At 41.1% G+C, this 23,642-nt stretch overlaps 2 protein-coding genes across 10 annotated transcripts in view; one reads left to right on the top strand and one right to left on the bottom strand.

The window, feature by feature from the left end:
- Positions 1–23,642, top strand: part of MTHFD2 (methylenetetrahydrofolate dehydrogenase (NADP+ dependent) 2, methenyltetrahydrofolate cyclohydrolase) — a 69,228-nt gene that overhangs the window by 6,320 nt on the left and 39,266 nt on the right. For all 7 annotated transcript variants that reach the window (XM_082427152.1, XM_082427153.1, XM_082427150.1 and 4 more), the window contains exons 2-8: positions 9,462–9,646; positions 11,104–11,226; positions 11,850–12,002; positions 12,419–12,526; positions 13,364–13,456; positions 13,837–13,962; positions 15,150–15,305. In XM_082427152.1, the coding sequence (XP_082283278.1) occupies positions 9,462–9,646; positions 11,104–11,226; positions 11,850–12,002; positions 12,419–12,526; positions 13,364–13,456; positions 13,837–13,962; positions 15,150–15,305 (944 nt within the window). The remainder of the gene's footprint in view (positions 1–9,461; positions 9,647–11,103; positions 11,227–11,849; positions 12,003–12,418; positions 12,527–13,363; positions 13,457–13,836; positions 13,963–15,149; positions 15,306–23,642) is intronic.
- Positions 16,063–23,642, bottom strand: part of SLC4A5 (solute carrier family 4 member 5) — a 147,609-nt gene continuing 140,029 nt past the window's right edge. For all 3 annotated transcript variants that reach the window (XM_082427122.1, XM_082427123.1, XM_082427121.1), the window contains exons 27-28: positions 21,391–21,458; positions 16,063–19,448 (exon numbers count right to left, since the gene is read on the bottom strand). In XM_082427122.1, coding sequence (XP_082283248.1) covers positions 19,283–19,448; positions 21,391–21,458 — 234 coding nt within the window. In that variant the 3' untranslated portion in view covers positions 16,063–19,282. The remainder of the gene's footprint in view (positions 19,449–21,390; positions 21,459–23,642) is intronic.

The raw sequence follows: 23,642 nt of genomic DNA, 5'->3' as shown, positions 1-23,642 counted from the left end.
TGTATCATCTTTAATTTCTTTCATCAGTGTCTTATAATTTTCTGCGTACAGGTCTTTTGTGTCCTTAGGTAGGTTTATTCCTAGATATTTTATTCTTTTTGTTGCAGTGGTAAATGGGAGTGTTTTCTTAATTTCTCTTTCAGATTTTTCATCATTAGTGTATAGGAGTGCAAGAGGTTTCTGTGCATTAATTTTGTATCCTGCTAGTTTACCAAATTCATTGATTAGCTCTAGTAGTTTTCTGGTAGCATCTTTAGGATTCTCTATGTATAGTATCATGTCATCTGCAAACAGTGACAGCAGCAAAGCCCTTTTAAAGAAGTCCTCCTCAACCCTAAATCTGAATTGGATTTGTAAATATTAACATGTTTTTAGTTCCTTAATATATCATGAGTATATATGAAATGCTATTGTATATTTTGTGCTCTGCTAGAATTATCATGTAAAATCGAGTAAATTCATTAGGTTTGCTATAAAATTGTGATATCTTCTTTTTTTTTTTTTTTAAGTGAAAGAAGGTTTATTCAGGGAGAAACACACTCACTAGACAGAGGGTGGGCCATCTCAGAAGGCAAGAGGCAGCAGGGTATGGGGTTGTCAGTTTTTATAAGAGTGGGTAATTTCATAGGTTGATGAGTGGAAGGAGTATCCCAGCTATTTTGGGTAAGGGGTCGGGATTTCCAGGAATTGAGCCACTGCCCATTTTTTTACCTTTTATGGTCGGCCTTGGAACTGTCATGTGGGTGTGTCATTTAGTGTGCTGATGTGTTACAATGAGCTTATACTGAGGCTCAAGGTTTGGTGGAAGACAACTTGTCCACCATCTTGGACCTAGCTGGTTCTAGCCAATTTATGTCTTGTCCTTGGGCTATGTCATTCTTTAAAAGGTTGTGCCCTGCCCCCCTCCTGTCTCATTCCCCACTCAGAGATTTTACTCCCATAATCTTATGGGAAGCAGAGGGGCAATGGTCTGTCATCTGTAGCTGCTTCAGGGCTGAGTAGGGGCATCAACCCTGCCTGTCAGGGAGTGACAAATCTCTGGATGCCTGATCTAGGGGCCCCAGGAGCAGGACAGCTTCTTGTTTTAAGTTGACATGAGCTGGAATCATTGCATAGCCATCATCTTGATGTGGAACTGCTTCTGTAGCCTCCCTATGAATGTTCTTGAAGATGAAGCACTTTTGGAACAGCATCAGAGTACAACAGTAACTGTCTATAAATGACGAAAGACTTAAAAGGTTAAATATCCGATTACAGTGTAATTGATAAAGAAGCTTGGTTACTTGTTGTGACATAGAACATTTTAAGATAACAACTAGAACTATAGCATTATACCAGGACATATCCAAATTTTAGAACCTTTATATAATTTTTAGAATGTCTATATTAATAACATTCATCCATACAGTATATTTTTAAATAGGTTTATTGCTCGTGTGATAATGCTGTCTATGTAATTTAACATACTAAATAATACTAGTTAAATATTTCTCTCTGAGATGCCTCAGGGGCCCTCTAAAGCACCCCAAAGTTAGTTGAAAGTCAGAAGAACTTTAATTAAAATTTGACATTTGGGAAGTTTGTCAAAAAGTTTTAAAACACTTGATCAAATAAAATCATTGGTCACTATGAGACAATACTTATTTCTTAACCAAAGTGTCAAGAGATCTCAAAAGCAAATACAGATTAAAGGCAAAGAAACTCACACAATCTGTTATCAAAAATGGCATAACTTCTCAGTATTTTTTCATTCCTCACACGTTCTTTTACTGAAAACACATATCTTACTTTCCTTAAAAGTTTTTTCCTCATTGAGTTACTCCCATAACTAAATTTGCTAACAAATTTGCAATAGATATAATAAGGTCTAGTAAATCTAGGTACAACAGAAGTATTTTTTCTTTAAGTAATTTTTTTTTTAATTTATTTATTTTTAATTTATTTATTTTTGGCTGTGTTGGGTCTTCGTTGCTGCGCTCTGGCTTTCTCTAGTTGCGGTGCGCAGGCTTCTCACTGCAGTGGCTTCTCTTTTTGCGGAGCACGGGCTCTAGGTGCGCAGGCTTCAGTAGTTGTGACACACGGGCTCAGTAGTTGTGTCTCACGGGCTCTAGAGTGCAGGCTCAGTAGTTGTGGTGCACATGCTTGGCTGCTCTGCAGCATGTGGGATCTTCCCAGAGCAGGGCTCGAACCCGTGTCCCCTGCATTGGCAGGTGAATTCTTAACCACTGCACCACCAGGGAAGCCCACAACAGAAGTATTATACTTAACATTGATGACTCTAAAGACATGTCTATATTAATCAAACCAACAAGCTTAAGCCACCTTCAATACCAGATATCAGTTTAGTACTGAATATTTTACAGATAACATGAACCTGAAGTTCATTCTGGCCAGATTACTTTCTATTTCTAAGTATTTGTATAAGCACTTAATTTTCTTTAAATCAACTAAATAGAGCTCTTTTATGAATTAATTTTTGGCAATACCATACATCTACAGCACACACATAGATACATACAAACCCAGAGGCCTCATAGTTCCCATTCCAAAATTTTAGCCAAGAGTCAGGTACAGCATCAGTCTACAAAGGAGGTTGGATTAAAATTGGGTTTCTGGCAGGTGGAACAAATAAAGCTCACCTGTCTAGATGGCTAAACCCTTTTTACTAATATTTATGGAAAAGATACTTAAGATTTTTATTTGTCCTTGACAAGTTACAAATTATTTACTGCCTTTTTCAAAATTTGCATTTTAAAAAGAGGGCGGAGATAAGGGTTCCTGGAAAAAAAACAGGTAGGATATTTGCATCTCAAAGGCACAGGTAAGTTCCTCCTAGGATGACTTTGTTTCCCCTTTGTTTAATACTTACAAGCCTCTTCAGATAAATAGGGAAGGTTTTGGGAGTGGTAAAAGGATTGTGAGCTTTGTATTTGTTTTTGGAGCTACATCTCTGGTCCTGTAAAGACTAGATTTGTAAAATAAGGACAGTTTTTTTTTTTTTTTCTTTTTTTTAAAGAATTGGGTGGCTCCCTCAATGATATTGAAGGACTGCTATACCCATTTACCTATGTTGAGGAATGTTTTACTTTCCTCATTTAGCTTAGGGGAGAAGTCCTTCCCCCAAATTTCTATCAGGTATGGTTAGCTTAGTCAGACCAGTGGCCTCCCATTTTTACAAACACTTTTGGGGATCCTCCCTGGGTTTAAGAAATTTTTAAATTATGGCCCTCAGTCAGGCCTTTGGTCTGAGGCGGCTTGCCTACGGCCTCATGTGATCGCATTTTTAAAGGTAGCTGGACAATTTCTAGCCCACGTTTTTTCTTTTTTTTTTTTTGGTCCATTCGATTCCTATCACGTAAGCACCCTCAGCTTGAATTTTATAAGCGCACAGACTGGAGGCATTCATGGCATTTCAGTGTCTGGATCTGTCCAGTCAAAGGCAAAGAGATACTGGGGTGCAGGGGAATGCAGAAGAAAGCGACCTTTAGTTCTTGAACTATGAACTAGTTTAACAGCCCATAGTTTAAAAACTTAGATGGGGTGGAATGTAGATCTCCTCTCACTTGGGACTGAGGTAGATTCCTCTGACCAAGAGCAATTGTTTTTCTTGGTGGGTGCTATCTCTGTGAGGATCTCCAGCTTGGATTATTGTCGGGGAATTTAGTGAGCCAGTCCCTTCCCAACAAGGGGGGGGAGCACTCAGGCATGAGCAGAAACTGATGTGCAAAGGTAAAATTTCCTAGCAAGCAGTTGAGGGGAGGAGTGAATCACTGGTTGGGAGCTTTCCATCAATCCCTGTTATTATACAGCTTGTGGAGGACAAGGGTCCAGGGAAATCAGTCAGCACAGAGTAGGCAGCCCAGGTATCTAATAAGAAAATAACTTTCCTACCTTCCATGTCAAAGGTTACCCGAGGCTTCTCCGGAGAAATGACCAGGTGTCCTTTGGGAGCCAGGGAGGGTCCCGGGCCCCATCAGTCTTCCATCCTCTCGGCCATCATTGCTTTGGGAGCCCCGAGTCCCCTTCGGGACTGGGAGCAGTTCTGCTTCCAGTGACCCTCTTGGTCACACTTAAAACAGATGCTTTTTGGCAAGATAGTGACTCTGATCCAGCATTCCTGGATCCTGTCCTCACCATGGGTCTTCGCAAGGGATGGTAACCCTGGGGTGGTGCAGGGGTTAGGGCTGCTGCCAGTTGTTGTGCTTTTTGCTGTTGTCCCTGAATCCTTTTTGCCTCTCTATTGTTAAATACTCCAAAAGCCAAATCCATGAGCTGAGTTATGGGGGTCTGGTGTCTCCAGCTCCCCGGATGCGGCATCAGGGGTAAATGGTCCGGAAGACTGTCCCCCCTCACAATTGGGGGAGGTAGGAGTTCACGGTAGACCTCTCGGGGAGGTGGACTCATAAAGAGATCAACTGAAACATTTGGCTTCTGTGAAGAAGGCACTTTGAAAGGGGTGTGAGCCAGGTACACCCAGCAGGAGTTCTTTAGATCTGGATTATGGAATAGGGTCATGAACGTTTGGATGTATGGGACTTCCCCCCATTTACCTTTCCTTTTACAAAATAGGTCCAGTTGCAAGATGGTATTGTAATTCAATGACCCAAATTTTTTTTGGCCAGATCACTTCGTCCCCTAGTTTGTATTGGGGCCATACAGTATTGCAAAAGAAAATTAATTTTTTTCTTAAACCACCCTGTCTAAATTTTCCCCAGTTAGTTAATATGCATCTGTAACAGGGAAGAGCCAAATCAGACTACATGTTGGTTGTGTTTCATTTACTTTATCTTTTTATTTATTTATTTTATTTTTATTTATTTTATTTTTGGCTGCATTGGGTCTTCGTTGCTGCATGCGGGCTTTATCTAGTTGCAGCGAGCAGAGGCTACTCATCGTTGCAGTGCATGGGCTTCTCATTGCGGTGGCTTCTCTTGTTGCGGAGCACGGGCTCTAGGCACGTGGGCTCAGTAGTTGTGGCTCACGGGCTCTAGAATGCAGGCTCAGCAGTTGTGGCGCACTGGCTTTGTTGCTCCGCAGCATGTGGGATCTTCCCGGACCAGGGCTCAAACCCATGTCCCCTGCATTGGCAGGCAGATTCTTAACCACTGCGCCACCAGGGAAGTCCTGTTTCTTTTACTTTAACCTTTGCTTTCTGCTGCTTTTTTTTCACTAAAAGGATGCTGTCTATACATAATGGCCTGCCTTGGGGAACCCTGCCCCTCTGCCTGAATGTTAAACCAAAGTGCCTTTGTTCAGGGAAACATCCGGACCCTGTTCCACTTGTGGATGGCTACAAGAAAGAAGAAATTAACACGTTCCCTCCCCGAGACTGGCCGTTCCAGGTGATATTTGCAGAACTTATGGCCTTTTCACTTTATTTCCTCATCTCCTCCCCTTCTCTGTGCTATGAAAGAAACTGGCATCCAAACCACGATAAGATGGTTATTTTGAGCCTTCAGTCTGCCATCTTCTCGGTCTGCCGGCTTTCCGAATAAAGTCGTATTCCTTGTCTCAACACCTCATCTCCCATCTATTGGCCTGTCGTGCAGCGAGCAGGGCGAGCTTGGACTTGGTGACACATCCTAGCAGCGAGTCCTTCGGGATGCTTGTAGTTGCCCGCATTTTTTTATTGGGATGTCTTGATAAGATGGGAGTCTGATGGATCCCGGCCAGGTGGTAGTTATTTGTCCTGACATTCTCCCAGTGTCAACAGTGGGGTCCCTGTGAGCACCCGAAATCTGCCTGGTCGGTGAGCCTGAGTAGGTCCTTTGGATTAGTCAAGGAAAGGAACAAGAGCCAGTGGGAGAAAAAGCAACCAGAGTCCCAGGGCCTAAATCCTTCAGAGAGGGAGGGAGGAGACCTAGGCCCTGAGCCAGCTAAATGGATTAACTTTATCAATTAAACAAAAGAAAAACAAATAGAAGGGTAGGGCTGAAGGGCCCCAAGGCAGTGATAACAACACAAGGCAACAGCTCCCCTCAGGATATGGTCCTTGTGATGTTGAGGAGGGCTACCTCTCCACCGAAGTAAAAGAAGCAACACCCCATGTGCTGGCAAAGCCAGCTGGGAGGCTCAAGGATCGGTAGACGGTCCAAGAAGTCAGGAGAGAAGGAGGATAATAAGGGAAATCCAGGACAGGAGGGAAGGTGTACAGCCATGACGCTTCCTAAGAGATGTGTAAGCCTGCTGAGAAAGGTGCTCACCCACTACCTCCGCTGAGGGGTTGATAAAGTCCGCCTGGGACCCCCCCCCCCAAAGAGCAGTGCTCACCCACACTTCCGCTCAGGGGTGTCTGTGTGATATCTTCTTAATACTTCAAAAGACGCAAATACAAATTAATGTTTAATATAAGGTTTAGATATAAAATTACTGCATTATATCTAAGACAGTGAGATTTGGTTTAAAGTAGGTATTTAATCACAATGCAACTGAAAAGCAGGCATTGAAGGCTTAGACCATTAAAGCTTTAAAGTTTTTAATTAACAGTGGCCTTGAGAATTAATTATATCTGACCATACAAGATATCCAGTACCTTGATGTTATCCCTGAGAATTAAGTATGTGTTATAAGGGGAAATAGATTGTTTCAATGTTTCAGACAATCGTATTCTTCATTGGTGTTGAGGTTGGAGCATTCCTTATGACACTGGGGACAAAAATCTAAAGGGAAAGTCTTGTTTTCAGTGAGGTGTTTTTTCTTTATCTTTTTTTAAAAATTTAATTAATTAATTAATTTATTTTTGGCTGCTTTGGGTCTTCGTTGCTGCGCACGGGCTTTCTCTCTAGTTGCGGTGCGCGGGCTTCTTATTGCAGTGGCTTCTCTTGCTGCGGAGCACGGGCTCTAGGCGCGCGGGCTTCAGTAGTTGTGGCTCGCGGGCTCTAGAGTGCAGGCTCAGTAGTTGTGGCGCACGGGCTTAGTTGCTCCGCGGCATGTGGGATCTTCCCGGACCAGGGCTAGAACCCATGTCCCCTGCATTGGCAGGCGGATTCTCAACCACTGCACCACCAGGGAAGTCCCCGGGGTGTTTTTTCTTAAGGAATAGATGCTTGTCCTACTTTAAGTAATGGGAACTTTAAGCATATATGTGGAAATAAGAAAACCAGGAATCCTCCACGTTGGAACCCAGGAAGAGCTGTTCTTATTGTTCTTACCGATTCTTACTGGGGAGAGATAGGCTTTCAGACATTTGAATATGTTTTTGGGAACTGAAATTTCTTCTAGATCTGAGTTTTCTCCTTGTCTCACCCCCAACAAGCAGTTTCTCATCCATGTGGTTCTAGTGTGTGAATGTAGTTCAGAGAGGAGCTCTTACGGGTCTAGTTCACTACCACTGCTCCTGGTGAATAAACCTTTGCACCAGCTGGACCGCTGGCCAGCCTAGAAATTGTTGTTCTTGACATCAGATATTTACTCCTGGTGTGTCAGCTGTGGATGGGGCACTGGGGTCTCGGGGTAGAGCGCACTGCCACCTATGAGATGGAATTGCCTTAGTCCCCCTTCCAATCCCTATTCTTCATCAGGAAAGTCTTTTCCAGGAGGGGCTGTAGGGAGTGGTAGGTATTTGAGGTTGTCTAGTATATTGCTTATTGGTTTAACTGCATAGCATAATTTATATATTTAAAAGCATGTATAAATTAAAAGCCAATTCACTAACTGGGAAATGATTTGATACATGACTCGGTTCTAACAACATGGGCAAAACATAACCTACAAATGGCATGTAAGCATATGGGAAAAACTACTTAATCTCATAGTGGTGAGTGATCAAATAAAACAATGCAAATTAACAACAAAAAACTTTTTTTTTTTTTTTTTTGGCCTATCAATTTGTCAATGATCAGAGGCAGGATGGTGTAGCATTAAGAGCCTAGACTCTGGATTCAGAAGCGCTAAACATGAGACCCAACTTCTGTTAAGTACTAGCTGTCAGTTACTTAAACTCTCTACGCTTCAGATTAATGATAGTAACTATTTCAATCAACTTTATCCTCCTAATCTAAAAAAAAAAAAAAATGGTACTGATGAACCTAGTGTCAGGGCAGGAATAAGGACACAGACGTAGAGAACAGACTTGAGGACACAGTGGGCAAAGGGGAAGCTGGGACGAAGTGAGAGAGTAGCATGGACATATATACACTACCAAATGTAAAATGGATGGCTAGTGGGAAGCTGCTGCATTCCACAGGGAGATCAGCTCGATGCTTTGTGACGACCTAGAGGTGCGGGATAGGGATGGTGGGAGGGAGGCTTAGAGAGAGAGGGTATGTCGGGATATATGTATACATATAGCTGATTCACTTTGTTGTACAGCAGAAACTAACACAACATTGTAAAGCAATTAAACTCCAATAAAGATTAAAAAAAAACCCACCTTTACCCTCCTAAATAAGTAGCTGGACACAGATTTACCACTTTGAACCTATCCTTCAGATTTCAGTTGTCCCTCAGATCAGGAGCTATGTATTCTAAACTTTAAGTTTGGTGAATTTTTTTCTTTTTCTTTTTCCACTTTTATTGAGAAATAATTGACATGCATCACTGTATAAGTTTAAGGTGTACAGCATGATGGTTTGATTTACATACATTGTGAAATGATTACCACAATAGGTTCAGTTAAAATCCATCATCTCGTATAGATATATAAAAGACAAGAAAAAAAAATTCTCCTTGTGGTGAGAACTCTTAGGATCTACTCTTTTAACAACTTTCTTATATATCATACAGCGGTGTTAACTACACTGGACGTGCAGCCCCTCCTTTTCCAGGAGGGGCTGTAGGGAGTGGTAGGTATTTGAGGTTTGTCTAGTATATTGCTTATTGGTTTAACTGCATAGTATAATTTATATATTTAAAAGCATGTATAAATTAAAAGCCAATTCACTAACTGGGAAATGATTTAAAAGCATGTATAAATTAAAAGCCAATTCACTAACTGAGAATGTAGGATGTACATTACGTCCCTAGTACTTATTTATCTTGTAACTAGAAGTTTGTACAGTCATCCCTCAGTATCTGAAGGGGTTTAGTTCCAGGAACCCCCAGGATACCAAAATTCCCAGATGGTCAAGTCCCTTATATAAAATGGCATAGTATTTGTATATAACCTATCCTCCTGTATACTTTAAATCATCTCTAGGTTATTTATACCTAATACCATGTAAATGCTGTGTAAATAGTTGTAAATACAATGTAAATAGTTGCCAGGTGCAGGGCAAATTCGTTTTGCTTTTTGGAACTTTTTGGAATTTTTTTTCCCCAATGTTTTCGACCCATGGTTGACGAATTCTCAGATGCAGAACCTGCAGATAGGAGGGCCCACCATGCCTTTTGACCACCTTCTTCCAATTCCCCCTCCCCCACCTCCTGAAGTTTTGGGTATTTAATAACAATTTTGTAGCCTGATCTTTACTCTTTACAAAGATTCAAGCTATTTGTTTTTGTGATTCTATTGCCTTCTGCAGAAATGAAGCTGTTGTCATTTCGGGAAGGAAACTTGCTGAGCAGATCAAGCAGGAAGTGCGGCAGGAGGTGGAAGAGTGGGTGGTGTCAGGCAACAAACGGCCGCACCTGAGCGTCGTTCTGGTTGGCGAGAATCCTGCAAGTCACTCCTATGTCCTCAACAAAACCAGAGCAGCTGCCGATGTGGGTATGTGTCACTCTCAGACCCCGACTGCTGTTAAACTGAGACTTATCTGAGGCAAACTCTATTGCAATTTATGATTCCTTTTTCTGATTAGAAAACCCAGGCAGAGGAGGCTAATGTGATTGAACTGTATCCAAATATTTGTCATAAAGAAATCAGGCTGTCTACTGGGGAGGGTTATAGACTAGGACAGGAGGAATATGGTTGGTATTCTTGGTGTCTTCTGGAATGTAGTCTGAATTCTGTTCTAGTCTAACATTTGATAGGTGACCTTGAACACAGTTTACATCTGCTTTCCTTGAGCAATAATGAGTCTGAATGAGGTGTTTGAGCATTTGCTTGAGGAGACCTCAGTGATGTGGCCTAGAACACAGTCATGGATTTGAAGGAAATGACTCTGACTTCTTTGAAATAGCCTTTGGTTTCTCCGCCAGTTGGTTCCAAAGCCAATTAAATCAGCAGTGTAGAAGTGGTTGGAGGTTTGAATGCAGAAGGCACAGGTCTGAGTGAAGGGAGGCTTGTGTTCCAGGTCTCGCTGTACTGCAGACTCTGTGTGGCCGCAGACCAGAGGTGGGTAGGCTCAGCTGTGCCGTTGCCCGCTTCTCTGTGGGTCAGTGGTCTGAGCACCGTGTGCCTGCCCTTCTGAAGGGCTGTGAAACCTCTGGCGTGCCTGGCCAGTGTTACTGGACTGTGAGCCCTTGGTATACTCTATTCTTGATCACTGAGGATTGAAGCCTCCTGCCCTTTTCATTGAAAAACCTTTAGAACCTCTAGAAAATAGTAAGCCATGGCTTTCTAAGACATTGGGATGGGAGGTAGTGTGATACAGTGGAAAGAACATGGACTTTGGAACTGGAAAGATTGTCACCAGCCAGCTTGTGTTTCAGTTTCACTGGGCCTTGTCTATAAAATGAGGTTGATGAGGATTATGTAGTATAATATATGGAAAGTATCAAGCTAGGGGGAAGGGTAAGCTGGGACAAAGTGAGAGAGTGGCATGGACATATATACACTACCAAACATAAAACCGGTAGCTAGTGGGAAGCAGCCGCATAACACAGGGAGATCAGTCGGTGCTTTGTGACCACCTAGAGGGGTGGGATAGGGAGGGTGGGAGGGAGGGAGACGCAAGAGGGAAGAGATATGGGGATATATGTATATGTATATGTATATGTATAGCTGATTCACTTTGTTATAAAGCAGAAACTAACACACCATTGTAAAGCAATTATACTCCAATAAAGATGTTAAAAAAGAAAAGAAAAGAAAGTATCAAGCTAGTATTCTTTAGTGTTTGTATTTGGGAAGTTACTTAAGGTTACTTGTCAGCCGATTCAAGCTTTCCAGCTACCAGGGTGGGTATGATGATAAAACGTCTTGCTGGTAGCATGGCAGGCAGCATAGCATTGTCTCAATAAATGCCTCTTTTTTTTTTTTTTTACCTTGAAATTTTCTTATAGGAATCAACAGTGAGACAATTGTGAAACCAGCTTCAATTTCAGAGGAAGAACTGTTGAATTTAATCAATAAACTAAATAATGATGATAATGTAGATGGCCTCCTTGTTCAGCTGCCTCTTCCAGGTGAGATTTGGACACCACCATTTAAAATGATTTCTGGGGATTTCCCTGGTGGTCCAGGGAGTAAGGCTCCGTGCTCCCAATGCAGGGGACCTGGGTTCGATCCCTGGTCAGGGAACTAGATCCCGCATGCCGCAACAAAGATCCCACATGCCACAACTAAAGATCGCGCATGCTGCAAGGAAGATCCCGCATACTGCAACTAAGACGCGGTGCAGCCAAATAAATAAATATTTTAAATGATTTCTGAGGAATGGAGAGACTTGTTACTTTATACAACTGGCCCCTTGTGTGGATTTGACATAAAGGGGAGGTAAACTCAAGAGAGTGAGTATGTTATTAGATATGGGACAGACCTACTCAGAATACCAATTACTCCTTGATTTGGTATTGAGATCTTAAAGCAAAGGACAGTGGAAGGAAGCAGTTGTACAACAGGACACTGGCTTTGATCTTGGCATTTGGCTTTGCTCGATGTGTGTTCCTTATATGCAGATGAAGAAATAAGTCATGGGGGCGAGCTGTAAAAGCGGAACAGGTTTTTGTGGCAAACCAGGTAAGCTGGAGTCAAGCAGTGCTAACTACGTAAGAGTGACTTAAGACCACTGCTCTGATTTCTTTTTCAGAGCACATTGATGAGAGAAAGATCTGCAATGCTGTTTCTCCAGACAAAGATGTTGATGGCTTTCATGTAATTAACGTAGGGCGAATGTGTCTGGACCAGAATTCCATGTTACCAGCTACTCCATGGGGTGTGTGGGAAATAATTAAGCGAACTGGTAGGTATATCTGTCTCAGTGTTATCAAGGCAGTACTTACAAATGGTAAAAATTCATGCAGAGTGGAAACTCCCACCCCACAGCCTCTAGTCCTGCTCCCCAGAGCCTAACTCCTTTAGCAGTTGCCTACAACTGTTTTTGCTGTTTAATCCAGAAACCTCTGAGGGAAACTTAAGCTTTAATAGTGGTGATTGTGCACACTCATAACATTTTGCAGCTTATAAAATGTTTCCTTTTAGCTTTCACTCTGTGTAGCGAGTGATAGTCCAGTTGACTGATGAGGCAATAAGCTTAGTGAATTCCTTCATTATCACAATTAAAGTCACATCCTAGGCCATCAGCCTTCCTTTTCCTTTGGTGCTCTTTCTAAGATAATCAGGCACTATCTTAAATGCAAATATATTTATTTTTCATAGGTATTCCAACCCTGGGGAAGAATGTGCTTGTGGCTGGAAGGTCAAAAAACGTTGGAATGCCCATTGCAGTACTGCTGCACACGGATGGGGCACACGAACGCCCCGGAGGTAAGGGTTTTGCTCCCAGGGATGAGTCCTCTTCTCCCTTACGAGAGACGCTTGAGAGACTGCCCTGTGGATGTTTGGAAGTGTTAACTTTGTTAAACTTTGTTTTTGTTGTAATTTTGTTAATAGGTACTTGGGGAGTAATCTTTGTAGGAGAAGCTGTACTCAGTGTCACTTGAAAGTTCATTTATATTCACTAGTATGGAACTAGTTCAGAGATAGATATGCCTCAGAAATTTGAGTTTTGAGTATAAGTATGGTTGTAGACAATTAGAATTTCCAGTTATGGCTTTGATAGTTGGAGCTAAGAAGTAGAACTTATTCAAAGTTAGTGTCCTGTTCTGTGCCATTTGGTAGAAAAAAATCTTAGACCAATGCAAACAATTGAATTGATATTACTGTAATGTGTCATCATTGTGTCAAGTTCTATTAATTTGAGAAAAAGCTTCAAATCAGAGTTAATGTGGTTATCATAATATGACTATACATGATTACATCAGAAATAATGTCAAAACTAAATATTTCCAGGTATCTTTCAGCACACTTTTAAGAAAAATCCTTGAGTAATTCTAGTGATATTTTGTTTAGAAAGGCTGTTAAATAGGATAAGGAATAAATCTAAAGATGTATGACTCCAAAGGGTAGAGCTAGGACCAGCAGGTAAAAGTTACAAGAAATTGAGTATTTGTTTTTTTTTAAAAATGACAATTGGCTGCCCAGAAAGTATGGCACAGGAACTGTCAATTATTTTTTCGGAGATGTTGAATTTCTCGCATGGTTTGCCTAGTTGAGATCTCATCCAATCCCAGCTTTGATTCGGAAATATTTTTTAACTCATAGGTGATGCCACTGTCACAATATCTCATCGATATACTCCCAAGGAGCAGCTGAAGAAACATACAGCTCTTGCAGATATTGTGGTCTCCGCTGCAGGTAAGAGCACCAGGGAAGGGGCGGGAGCACGTCACCTCAGAGGGTGAAGATGGGACTCTCATCTTTGAATTTGCTGCACTGCTGTTCCATTCATTATTCTCCTAGGATTGATAATGTGAGCTGCTTACAAAGATGAGGAGAGAGTTGTGGTTGGAATACTGATTTCTGGCATTCCATTATAGATTTGATGGATGAATGTTTTTTCTACAGCCTGTTTACTATATGAAATTGAAATGTTTCCTTGGTTAATAGTTTTTATAGGTTTTTGTAAAACAAGCTAATTCGTTCTTCCAGGTCTCTTGAAATTGAAAGTAGATAAGAATCTTATCTAAGAATCTTCTTTTCGGTACTAAACCGATCATTCCTATCTCCATTTCTAGGCATTCCAAATCTGATCACAGCAGATATGATTAAGGAAGGAGCAGCTGTCATTGATGTGGGAATAAATAGAATTCAAGATCCCATAACTGCTAAACCCAAGTTGGTTGGAGATGTGGATTTTGAAGGTAAATGGTATGATTTTTTAAAAATATAAAAGTCAATAAATACTATTGTTATTGGACATTTAGGGCAGACTATTTTAACTTTTAAACTTATGTTACCTTGGTAATACCATTTAAAATGCTTTCCATGAGAATTAATTAAGAAAAATCTTTTTAACAATTACAGTCATTCTAGAATTATTTTAGGTGTTTGTATCATCAGATTATGGAGAACAGATATAGAGTTTTCAGAGAATTGTTTTGTTTTTTTCCGCTTAGGGCTATTTTATAATTAAAACAACTTCAAGACTTTTAACAAGTCTGAAAATTTAATGAAGTGATTTTCCTAAACTATTGAGTCTCCTAAAAAGTGTTACAGATTTCTCATTTTCATACTGAGAGGAGATATCACAGACCTGGCATGTTAAAAGTATGGGACAGAGCCAAATTACTAAAATTTTGGAATTTGCTAGTAGATTTCTCCTTTCAGTTCTGATTTTATCTGAATTTTATGCCAATAATCCTATTTCTAGCTTTCTGTTTCTTCTAAAGCAGTCAGACCCAAGCCTAGGTTTCTAAGTATTTTTCCCTTTAGATTGGAATTTTAAAAATCTTACTTTTTATTTTCCAGAAAATTACTTTGCTTGGTGCTTTGGGCAAACAGTATAGTTAAATAAATAGGATGAAATTAAGAAAATATTGTAGGCAGGTATTAATTGAAGTAATGCTTATTATTATTATAGTTACACTTCCCATACAGTTAACCTACTGAGATGTTTCTTTTTAAGTTGATTTAATATGGAGGAAAAGTATGGCTGGTAAATTATAGGTTGTTTAGATATATAAATATTCACTGAACAACTCTGCTTATTATATGCGTGTTATTGATTTATTTATTTTTGGCCGCTCCGCACAGCATGCGGGATGTTAGTTCCCCCACCAGGGATTGAACCCGCACCCCCTGCAGTGGAAGAGCAGAGTCCTAACCACTGGGCCGCCAGGGAAGTCCCTATATGTGTGTTATTTTATATTAGTATGTTCAAAAGCCTTTACTCTTGAGTAATGTAGCTGTGATTTTTTTAAATGAGTTTGAGGCTTATGAAGATGCTTATGTATTTTATTGCTTTTTCTTTGAATGCTTCTTCCATGATAAAGTACATACAGTTCCTTTGCCATAATTAAAGCAGTCTGCCTGTCTTATTTCTATGTAGGAGTCAGGAAGAAAGCCGGTTACATCACTCCAGTCCCTGGGGGTGTTGGTCCCATGACAGTGGCAATGCTAATGAAGAATACCATTATTGCTGCAAAAAAAGTGCTGAGGCTTGAAGAGCGGGAAGTACTGAAGTCTAAGGAGCTTGGAGTAGCAAGTAATTAACTATTGTGTCTTCTGTGTCATGAACAGCACTCTAAGCTAGTTCAGGAGGAAAACCAGGCCAATAGAAATGCAATATTTATTCTACTTAAATGGTTTAAAACAATGCTTTCTATTTATTTGTAAGCTTAAATGGGTGGGTGTTTGCACACATAGCCCTGCAGTTACCCACCAGGGAGCACGCCACTATCGTGCTGGGTCATGGGATCCAGCCAAGAGAAGCCATTAACCTACTGATTAACAGGGGGACACTGTCACATTGAGAATGGCTGCCTAACTTTGTCAACCACTTCAGTTAAAATTTGTCTTTTTTAGGAGGGCAGCTATGCTTACCACTATACCACCAACGCTGCACAAATTCGTCTTTTCTACGATTGCATTTCCCAAGTGCTATTCCAATAATGAGTTGATGCTCACTTTAGGTTCCAAACCTTTTGAGTTCAACTGGTCAAACCAAAGGAAAAATGTTGCAAGAGAAAATTAGGGAAAAGGTAAAAAAGAAAGAAATGACGGTAGTTGAGTAGAAAAAAAATTACCCTAATTTAATATATGTACTGATTGATAACCAGAAGAAAAACTACATGTCAATAGTCTCCTAAGCTGTCATTTTGTAGCTTAGTCATTGGGAAAATGTTTGGGGTTGTTTCATTTGCTATTAGCCCTCGTTTTATGTTGGTTACCATTCCTGAGGTTTCCCCATTTTAGTTTTCTAGGATTGAAAGGCTTATTTTATAAATTATTCATGTGTGTTGTCATATTTGACTTTCCTACATCCTTAAACTTCACTGTCAAATTTTTATACTGTTGGGGGTGTCTGTATGGTTTCTTTAGTGTGTCTTGAAACCTGTATTTGGAAAACATAACTTGGGCTTGATGATCATTAGGGCAGCTTGTATAAGTGTGCAACTTACTTTTCCACCAAAGAACTGTCAACGGCTGCCGGCTTTTCTCATCTGTTGGCTTTCCTTGATTGATTTTTGAGAACTTGAGTTAATACTGAATTTAATCAGACTTTCTGATTAAAGGACTTCTTTGTTTCATTTTGTTTTTTTAAATAAAACACTTCTGACTGGTATAGAATGAGTTTCTGAAATACTGTATCTTTCTGCTACTATCTTGTTGTGACCTAATTTTTCTCATTGGATGTAATCAACCTAAATATTCCTATATTTGGTAATACCCAATCCAATGCCTTAAACAAATTGGTTTAAAGAGCTGTGGAGAAACCAGCCTAGTCCTTTTAATCTTAGATCCCAAAAGGTCGTGCCAAGCCAGGAGTTTAATCTGTAAGATTCATTTAAGTGGTTAGTCTTGTTCTGATTATTTTCTAAACCATATGTTCAGTTTACACAGGACTTCTTGATGTGCTTTGCCAAGCCCCCCCGCCCCACACATATATATAAATTTTTTTCGTGTGTCTGTGTGTGTGTGTGTTTAAAGCATTAGTTTGATTGCACAGATTGAAAGGTATTTGCTGTGGCACATTTGCAGCGAGGATAGGTCCTGTGTATTCTGCTCAAGGGCTGGATATTTGGCTTTCATGCAGGCAGAAGCAACTCCTGTTCCAGGCAGCTTGAGGCAGAGAAAGGAAGGAGAACAATGCAGAGCTGACCTTCTCCCCTCCTTGTTCATCTGCCGCCTTTATGCTTTTTTTTATACATTTATTTATTTTATTTATTTGTTTTTGGCTGTGTTGGGTCTTCGTTGCTGCACGCGCTTTCTCTAGTTGCGGCGAGTGGGGGCTACTCTTCATTGCAGTGCATGGGCTTCTCATTGCGGTGGCTTCTCTTGTTGTGGAGCACGGGCTCTAGGCGCACGGGCTTCAGTAGTTGTGGCATGCAGGCTCAGCAGTTGTGGCTCACGGGCTCTAGAGCACAGGCTCAGCAGTTGTGGCGCACAGGCTTAGTTGCTCCGCAGCATGTGGGATCTTCCCGGACCAGGGATCGAACCCGTGTCCCCTGCATTGGCAGGCGGACTCTGAACTACTGCGCCACCAGGGAAGCCCGTCGCCTTTATGCTTTTGATAGTTTTCTGGAGATGAAGAGGGGTGATAGTTGCTAGAGATATTTTTGCAAGTGAGGTGTAGTTCCTGTATATAAGCCATGCCTGCTGACTTACCCAAATTATTAAACATGGAGCAAGATGAGCAGACAGGATTAAGTTTTATTGAACTGTAGTTACAAGTTATTGTTACTGCATGGAGAAGTACCAATATGTCAACCTATTAAAAGCTATGGAAATTAAAATGTTCGTGTGTGTGTGTGTGTGTGTGTGTGTGTGTACAAAATGCAAATGACAGGCAATGTGAAAATTACGGTGATCAGTTTACAACAACAAAAAATTAACATTCTAGTTTTCCAGCTTGTTTGATTAATCAAGAACATTTACTCCTGAATCCACAACATTTCTACAATTCAATTTGGACAAAGTGCTATTGGAAATCAGCCAGTTTTTAAAACTGAAATGTTAAGGGTAGATTGTTAGCTCTCCCAGAATTGGTGCAGATGAAGACAAAGAATTTATACTTAAACTCAGGCAATGGTTCTGGATTAGTGAGCAGCTAAGTAATTCTGCTGCCCTCAGTAGAAGTGGTGGAGGTTTAGAGCTTTACCTCATGGCAGTATACTTGGAAGGGAGTTCTGAGATTTAATTTAATAAACACTGAGAGCTTTCTATGGACCAGGCACTGTACTGGCTCTGGGGATTACAGAGGCAATTAACTGTCCCTGTACTCAAGGTGGTTAATGATCTAGTGTCATTTGTCTTTAAAAAATAGAAAGGGATAAAGAAAAAGCACCTGCATTTGTCATCTTGAGTAAATGTGGTAACCGTAACCAAAGTGATTTACTCAAGATTCAAATCCACAGTTTTTTTGGAGAAGGTAAATGTCAGATGCATTGTGGCTCTCAGGCACACAGTAGGTGGTAAATAAACACGGTTGGTGTTTGTTAAATGTGACTTGAAGATAAGAAGACTGATCTTAAGTTTCATGAGGAAAAGAGTTTGCTTCACTATTAACGGGTTTTAAATCTACCCAATTTGTTTCTAATTATTCCTTTAAAGTACTAGTCTGACTAGTATTACAGAGTTTTAACCTTCCAAAATTTCACATTAGCCCTGCCTAATATGCAATATTCATGTGAATGCAAGTTTGACTTTGGGAATCAGGCCATTGAAAACTTGCAGGAAAGACCTACCCAAATGCATAATGAAATGTGATTCTGGGCTTGAAAAACCAGTGATACTAATTTAAAGGATCATTTTGTTGATTTGCCATGTGATTTGAGATTTCATTGTAACAGGAACTATTTTGTTTTTAAAATATCCACTCAAACATGTTGGTTCTTTCATTACCAGACTTTTAGAAATAGCTTTCAATCTGGAAAAGCCCCAGTCACACTTCTGTGCTGGAACAAGGCTCATAATGCAGATAGTTCAAACTTGTCATATGACCCTTAGAAAACTGAATTGGATGGAGAGATAAGAGGTCCTTTTTAGCATTTCTTAATATGCAAAATTGCAAAACAAATTTTCCAACCTTGGTCTCTTAAAGTATAAGTATTTTAAGTTGTTTTAAGACCATCTAGATAATTTAAAATCTCAGCTTTAAAAAAAAAAATCTTAACTGATATTTGTTTTAAATAAAAATTAACTAGTGCCCCTTTATCTTAGCTACAGTTTTGAGAGAAAGCATTTTTTCATTTCAAAAGAAATGTTATAATTTCTATGCTGGACTGCATTTTAAAATAAGGTGTAACATTTAGCTTTAGTTATTTTCATAACTACAGAGGGAAGTAGAGGGCTTTGCACGTAAGTAGTACTTTTCATCAGCAGCTCTCCAGTTTTCTATCAAGCAGAATGACTCCCTCTGTTTGGTAAATAGGAAACAGGTTTGGAAAAGTGAAGGGTTTTGGCCCAGACCCTCACAGTGAAGACTAAACCAGGCCCTCACTCTGTGCCCCGTACGTCCTCCTAGAGGGTGGTCTCGCTGTCAGCTTCTCTTCTGTATCTTTCCATGTCTGTGAAGTCACAGTCTGGCTCCATCTCTATCTTCACTTGTGGCACCATGAAGACTGGGCTCTGTGAGTAGCTGAAGGCAGGTGAAGCTGGACAGGAGATTTTGAAGTGCAGGGTGATGCTGAATGAGAAAAAGAAGAGGGAAGAATGATTTATCTAGGATTTGGTGTATTTTAATGCTATCCCCCAGAACAGGGTTCTAGTGCAAATAGTTCTGTCTTTTTGCTTTTGAACTCTTAACACATCACAGGAACTAGCAGTACCCTATCTGCTTGGCCTTCAGCTGTCACAATTACTGGTCTCACCCTTTTTCAACCTATTTTTCACATTGCTGCCAAAGTGAACTTTTTGGATCATGAACCTGACTGTGGTTCCCCACTGTTCAAAGGAGAGAACTCAAGCTCCTTAGCCTGGCGAGACAAGAGCCTTCTCTGCTCAAACTTCTGCCTGCTTGCTCTTTGCCCCGTCCATCCTGGGTTCTTTGCCCTGTGTCTGTGTGGTATTTCAGGCCTTTTCTCAATACCTGCAGTGCCTTCTTTTCTCTCTTTTTTCTTTTACTCTGTACATCTGGAAGACTCCTATTTATTGTTCCCTGATTCTCTGGGTAAGGCAGATTCCTCCCTTAGATGCCTGTCCTTTCTCTTACGTGTGCTCTGTTCTTGGCATGTGGTACACATGCCTCTCTTTCTATATTCCCAGAGGTTAAGCATCGTGCCTGGTAGATCATGGATGCTTAATCTTTGTTAAACTAGATCATGTTGCTGAGTTTTTTCCTCACTGAAATGGAATCCTGCTATTTAGTTGTCTTTACTTCTATGTACTTTCATAGATTCAGTAAAACACCAGCATATTTGGGAGGTGCCATCACTAGTTATGAAATTTTCTGCATTTCTGACCTTGTCCCCTGCTTTGTGTACTTTAACAGGTTTTCGGAAATGTCCTATCCTGGTCCAAATTCTCTCTCCATTAACTGAAATTAGAGCAATTAGAGATTTAATTTTGTGTAGGCTACCTTAAAATGAAAATAAGATAGACAGTGCTTTTCTCTTAACACATTTATTTATAAAGATCTGTGGCATTAAGGGCATAGGAGCCCTGACTGGGGATGAGAAGGCAGGCAGAGATGTCATTTGGACATGCGACACAGTAGTCTTGGGCCTGCTGCTTAGGGAGGCTTATACTGGTGATAAATCTCTTCTCATCATGGCAATGTGATAACAACTTTGACATATAACTCAGAAGATCCTGTACATGTTTCCTAAAATCTCTCAGGTGAGTCCCATCTCCATCTGGAGCCAGCTACCTCTAGTCTTGGGGTAGCCCGTGCTTTTACTGTCAGATGTAGCACAGTGACTCTTGTCCAGCTTAGGGCACACTAGGAGTGGGACTGCCCCTACCATCTTCCCTAGTAATGACCGAGGCAGACTTTCTTGCCTCTGAATTCCTCTTTTCTGTTTTTGATCCCCCCTTGTTTTCAGTCATCAAGTAGTCCCACCTTTTTTGAGGGTGGCTTCTCATTAAGAACAGCAAGGAATCACATGGTTGGCATGGGAGTTCCTGGAACCTGGGCCTTGAATCCTTTCTTGACTGTTTTTATCTCCACTTGATCATTGATATTTAGTTAGCTTTCCTCGATACCCTTTCTGACCTTTGCATATTAACCATGCTGTTATTTTACTCCACAGAGTATTAGAGTGCTTGGTGTTTTGATCCTTAGAGTTCGTTTATCCTGGCTTTTAATAATATATACTTAAATCACGTCTAGTTTCTGTTTTCTTTTTTCAATATTTACTTTCAATTTTCATTCTACTTAACATTTTGTAATAATTTCCTTTTCTAAAGTTCAGTACCTTTGTGTGTTGTAATCATATTATGTCAATAAGAGGACAGATTTGTTACTTGACACTCAGTAATCAGGTCTGTGCCTTTGTGTCCTGTGGTGGACCAGCAAATGCCTTTTACTGAGACACTGGGTAGCCCGGGAAATCCTAGTCCCTCCGCTTTCAAAGCCATTGCTTAGGCTCTTATCTAACACTCAGAGAGTCTTATCTCATGGCTGTTACCTTCGGTCGAGTTCTGAATCACTGAAGGAAGAATCAGAGTGAGTAACTCCAACTGGAAGATCTTTGTCCTGGCAGGAAAATTAAAGTGTCAGATGTGGAGCAGGTTTGAGAACTATTCTGGAGAATACCCTCTTTCTCCAGTGCTTCCCTCACCCATTTCTTCTCCTTTCTATTCTCTAACCCTCTGGCCAGTACTACACAAGAGGAATACAGGGGCCTCACAGAGATAGGTGGCTTCTGGTTCAGTTATTCCTTCACCCAGAGATGAGTGGGAGGCATGGCGAGGGCCAGGGAAGAATGAAGAAAGGTGATGGAGGTATACAAATGAGAAGGGGGAAGGGCATGAGAAATTCAAAAGGAAGACGTACTTCTGGAAGAGAATGTAATGAGAAGCCCTTCCTTGAAGGGCCCTTGTGGGGGCTGGCAGGATCCCCAGTATGGGCCTTTGGGGAAAGCGGCAAGCCCTTAGGAGCACCAGGGTCAGGACCCATGTTGGCATCTTTCAGACTACTCCCAGGATAGACTGTGTTGTGTTGATGACAAGACTATCCACTAATAGGAAGCTGAGGCTGGAAGCGGGTAAAGGCAGCAATAAAATCCCCCAAGATCTTCATAAGCCGCATCTGATCCTTCCCAGGCAAGTTCCCTTTCAACATGTGGAAGGTGCTTGTGATTCATACAGAATCACAGCCCAACCACTAGGACCTTGACTAATTTATAATCCCAGTGTGATGCTACTTGTTCTCCTAAAGGGGACAACTCAGCTTGGCTTTGAGCTCTCAATCACTTCAACAACCACTGGCAAACATGAGAGGCTCAGCAGGTCGTGTTTGGATCAACGCAGTCTGACAATGCAAGAGGGGGCAAGGCGGTGCCGCAGGCATCTGAGGGCACTAGGGGTAAGGAAGGAAAGAGGGGGTTTGCCTAAACTAATGAAGATAGATTGATCACTGAAGTCTACATGGTTTGATTTGGGGCTTCCATATGGTTGGAGTTCCAGTTCTTGTAGCCCAGTTCTTTTTGAACTCTGCCTAGCACAGGAGTCCTTTAGTATCTAAGACCAATAGATCTGAGTTAGCGATGAAAGTTCCTTGAGGAAGAGGTGGAAGATTAGTAGTAAGTAGGAAGGGAGAGACACCATGTGTTTTACTTACTGGCAACGCAGTGGATACCGTTTTGGGGATCTGATTGGACACTTTCCATGGGAATCTTTATAACTGAGGGAGGAGGGAACTGGGGCTGGAGAGAAACAGTGGGAAAAGCTGATAAATACCACCAATACAACAGTGTTGGCTTTCTTGCCAAGATGGAAAATACATGTGTCCACAGTGTGCAAACCACCATCCTCTTCATATCCAGACTAGACAGTGGGTGCTGCAATTACCCTGGGGCCCACTGAGGACACTAGAAAGGACAGAACTCTTGCAGGAATGTTACTCATCAGAACAGTTTCAACTGTCTTGGTAACCAGTCACTTGGGAGTGAACCTCACACAGTAGCTGAAGACGTGTATAAAATGAATTTATGTAAATTGAATCCCGTTTTTCCATTGAATATATCATATAAACCAGAGGTGCTTTTTCCCACCCCTGAAATAGTTCCTGGCATGTGGTAGCCACTCAAATATTTATTGAATGAATCAGTGAAAGAATAATACTTGTCTTTAAAAGGCACTTAGACTCTCAGTTTCTTTGTTCTCAGAACCTAACTTTGCAAATCGTCTAAATCATCAACAAGGGGGAGTTCCCTGGTGGCCTAATGGTTAGGATTCTGGGCTTTCACTGCTGTGGCCCGGGTTCAATTCCCTGGTCAGGGAACTGAGATCCTGCAAGCTGTGCAGCATGTCCAAAAAAAATCATCAATGAAAAACATGTGAATGGGGATTATGGGCCTCTTACGTTCTGGGAAGAGGACAGTAATTAAGGACCAGGGGAATTTTGGCCTATCACTACCATCAGAAGATGGTTTAGTCGTCACCAATCAGTCAGCAAGGGCTTGCCTATAAGCAGCTTTGATCTGCAAAAGGCAAGATTGCTAGGAGAACAGTTCACAGTGGAGGCAGGGATGTGGGTTTGGGTCAAATTGGGAGAATGGGAGCCAGGCATGGTGTTAGGAAGGACATGGGCAGCTTAGTATGTTGGAAATGATCAGATTCAAAGTTGGAATGGTTTTCTTAGTTCCCTCCTAGACATTTAGCCTATACATCCATCTTGGGTGAGTCACTTCCCTTTTGGGGGACAGTTTCACCATCT

The sequence above is a fragment of the Balaenoptera physalus genome, assembly GCF_965194825.1.
Source record: "Balaenoptera physalus genome assembly, chromosome: 15".
Lineage (NCBI taxonomy): Eukaryota > Metazoa > Chordata > Mammalia > Artiodactyla > Balaenopteridae > Balaenoptera > Balaenoptera physalus.
Note: the sequence above shows the minus strand (reverse complement) of the source record. Positions and strands in the feature narration are given on the sequence as shown.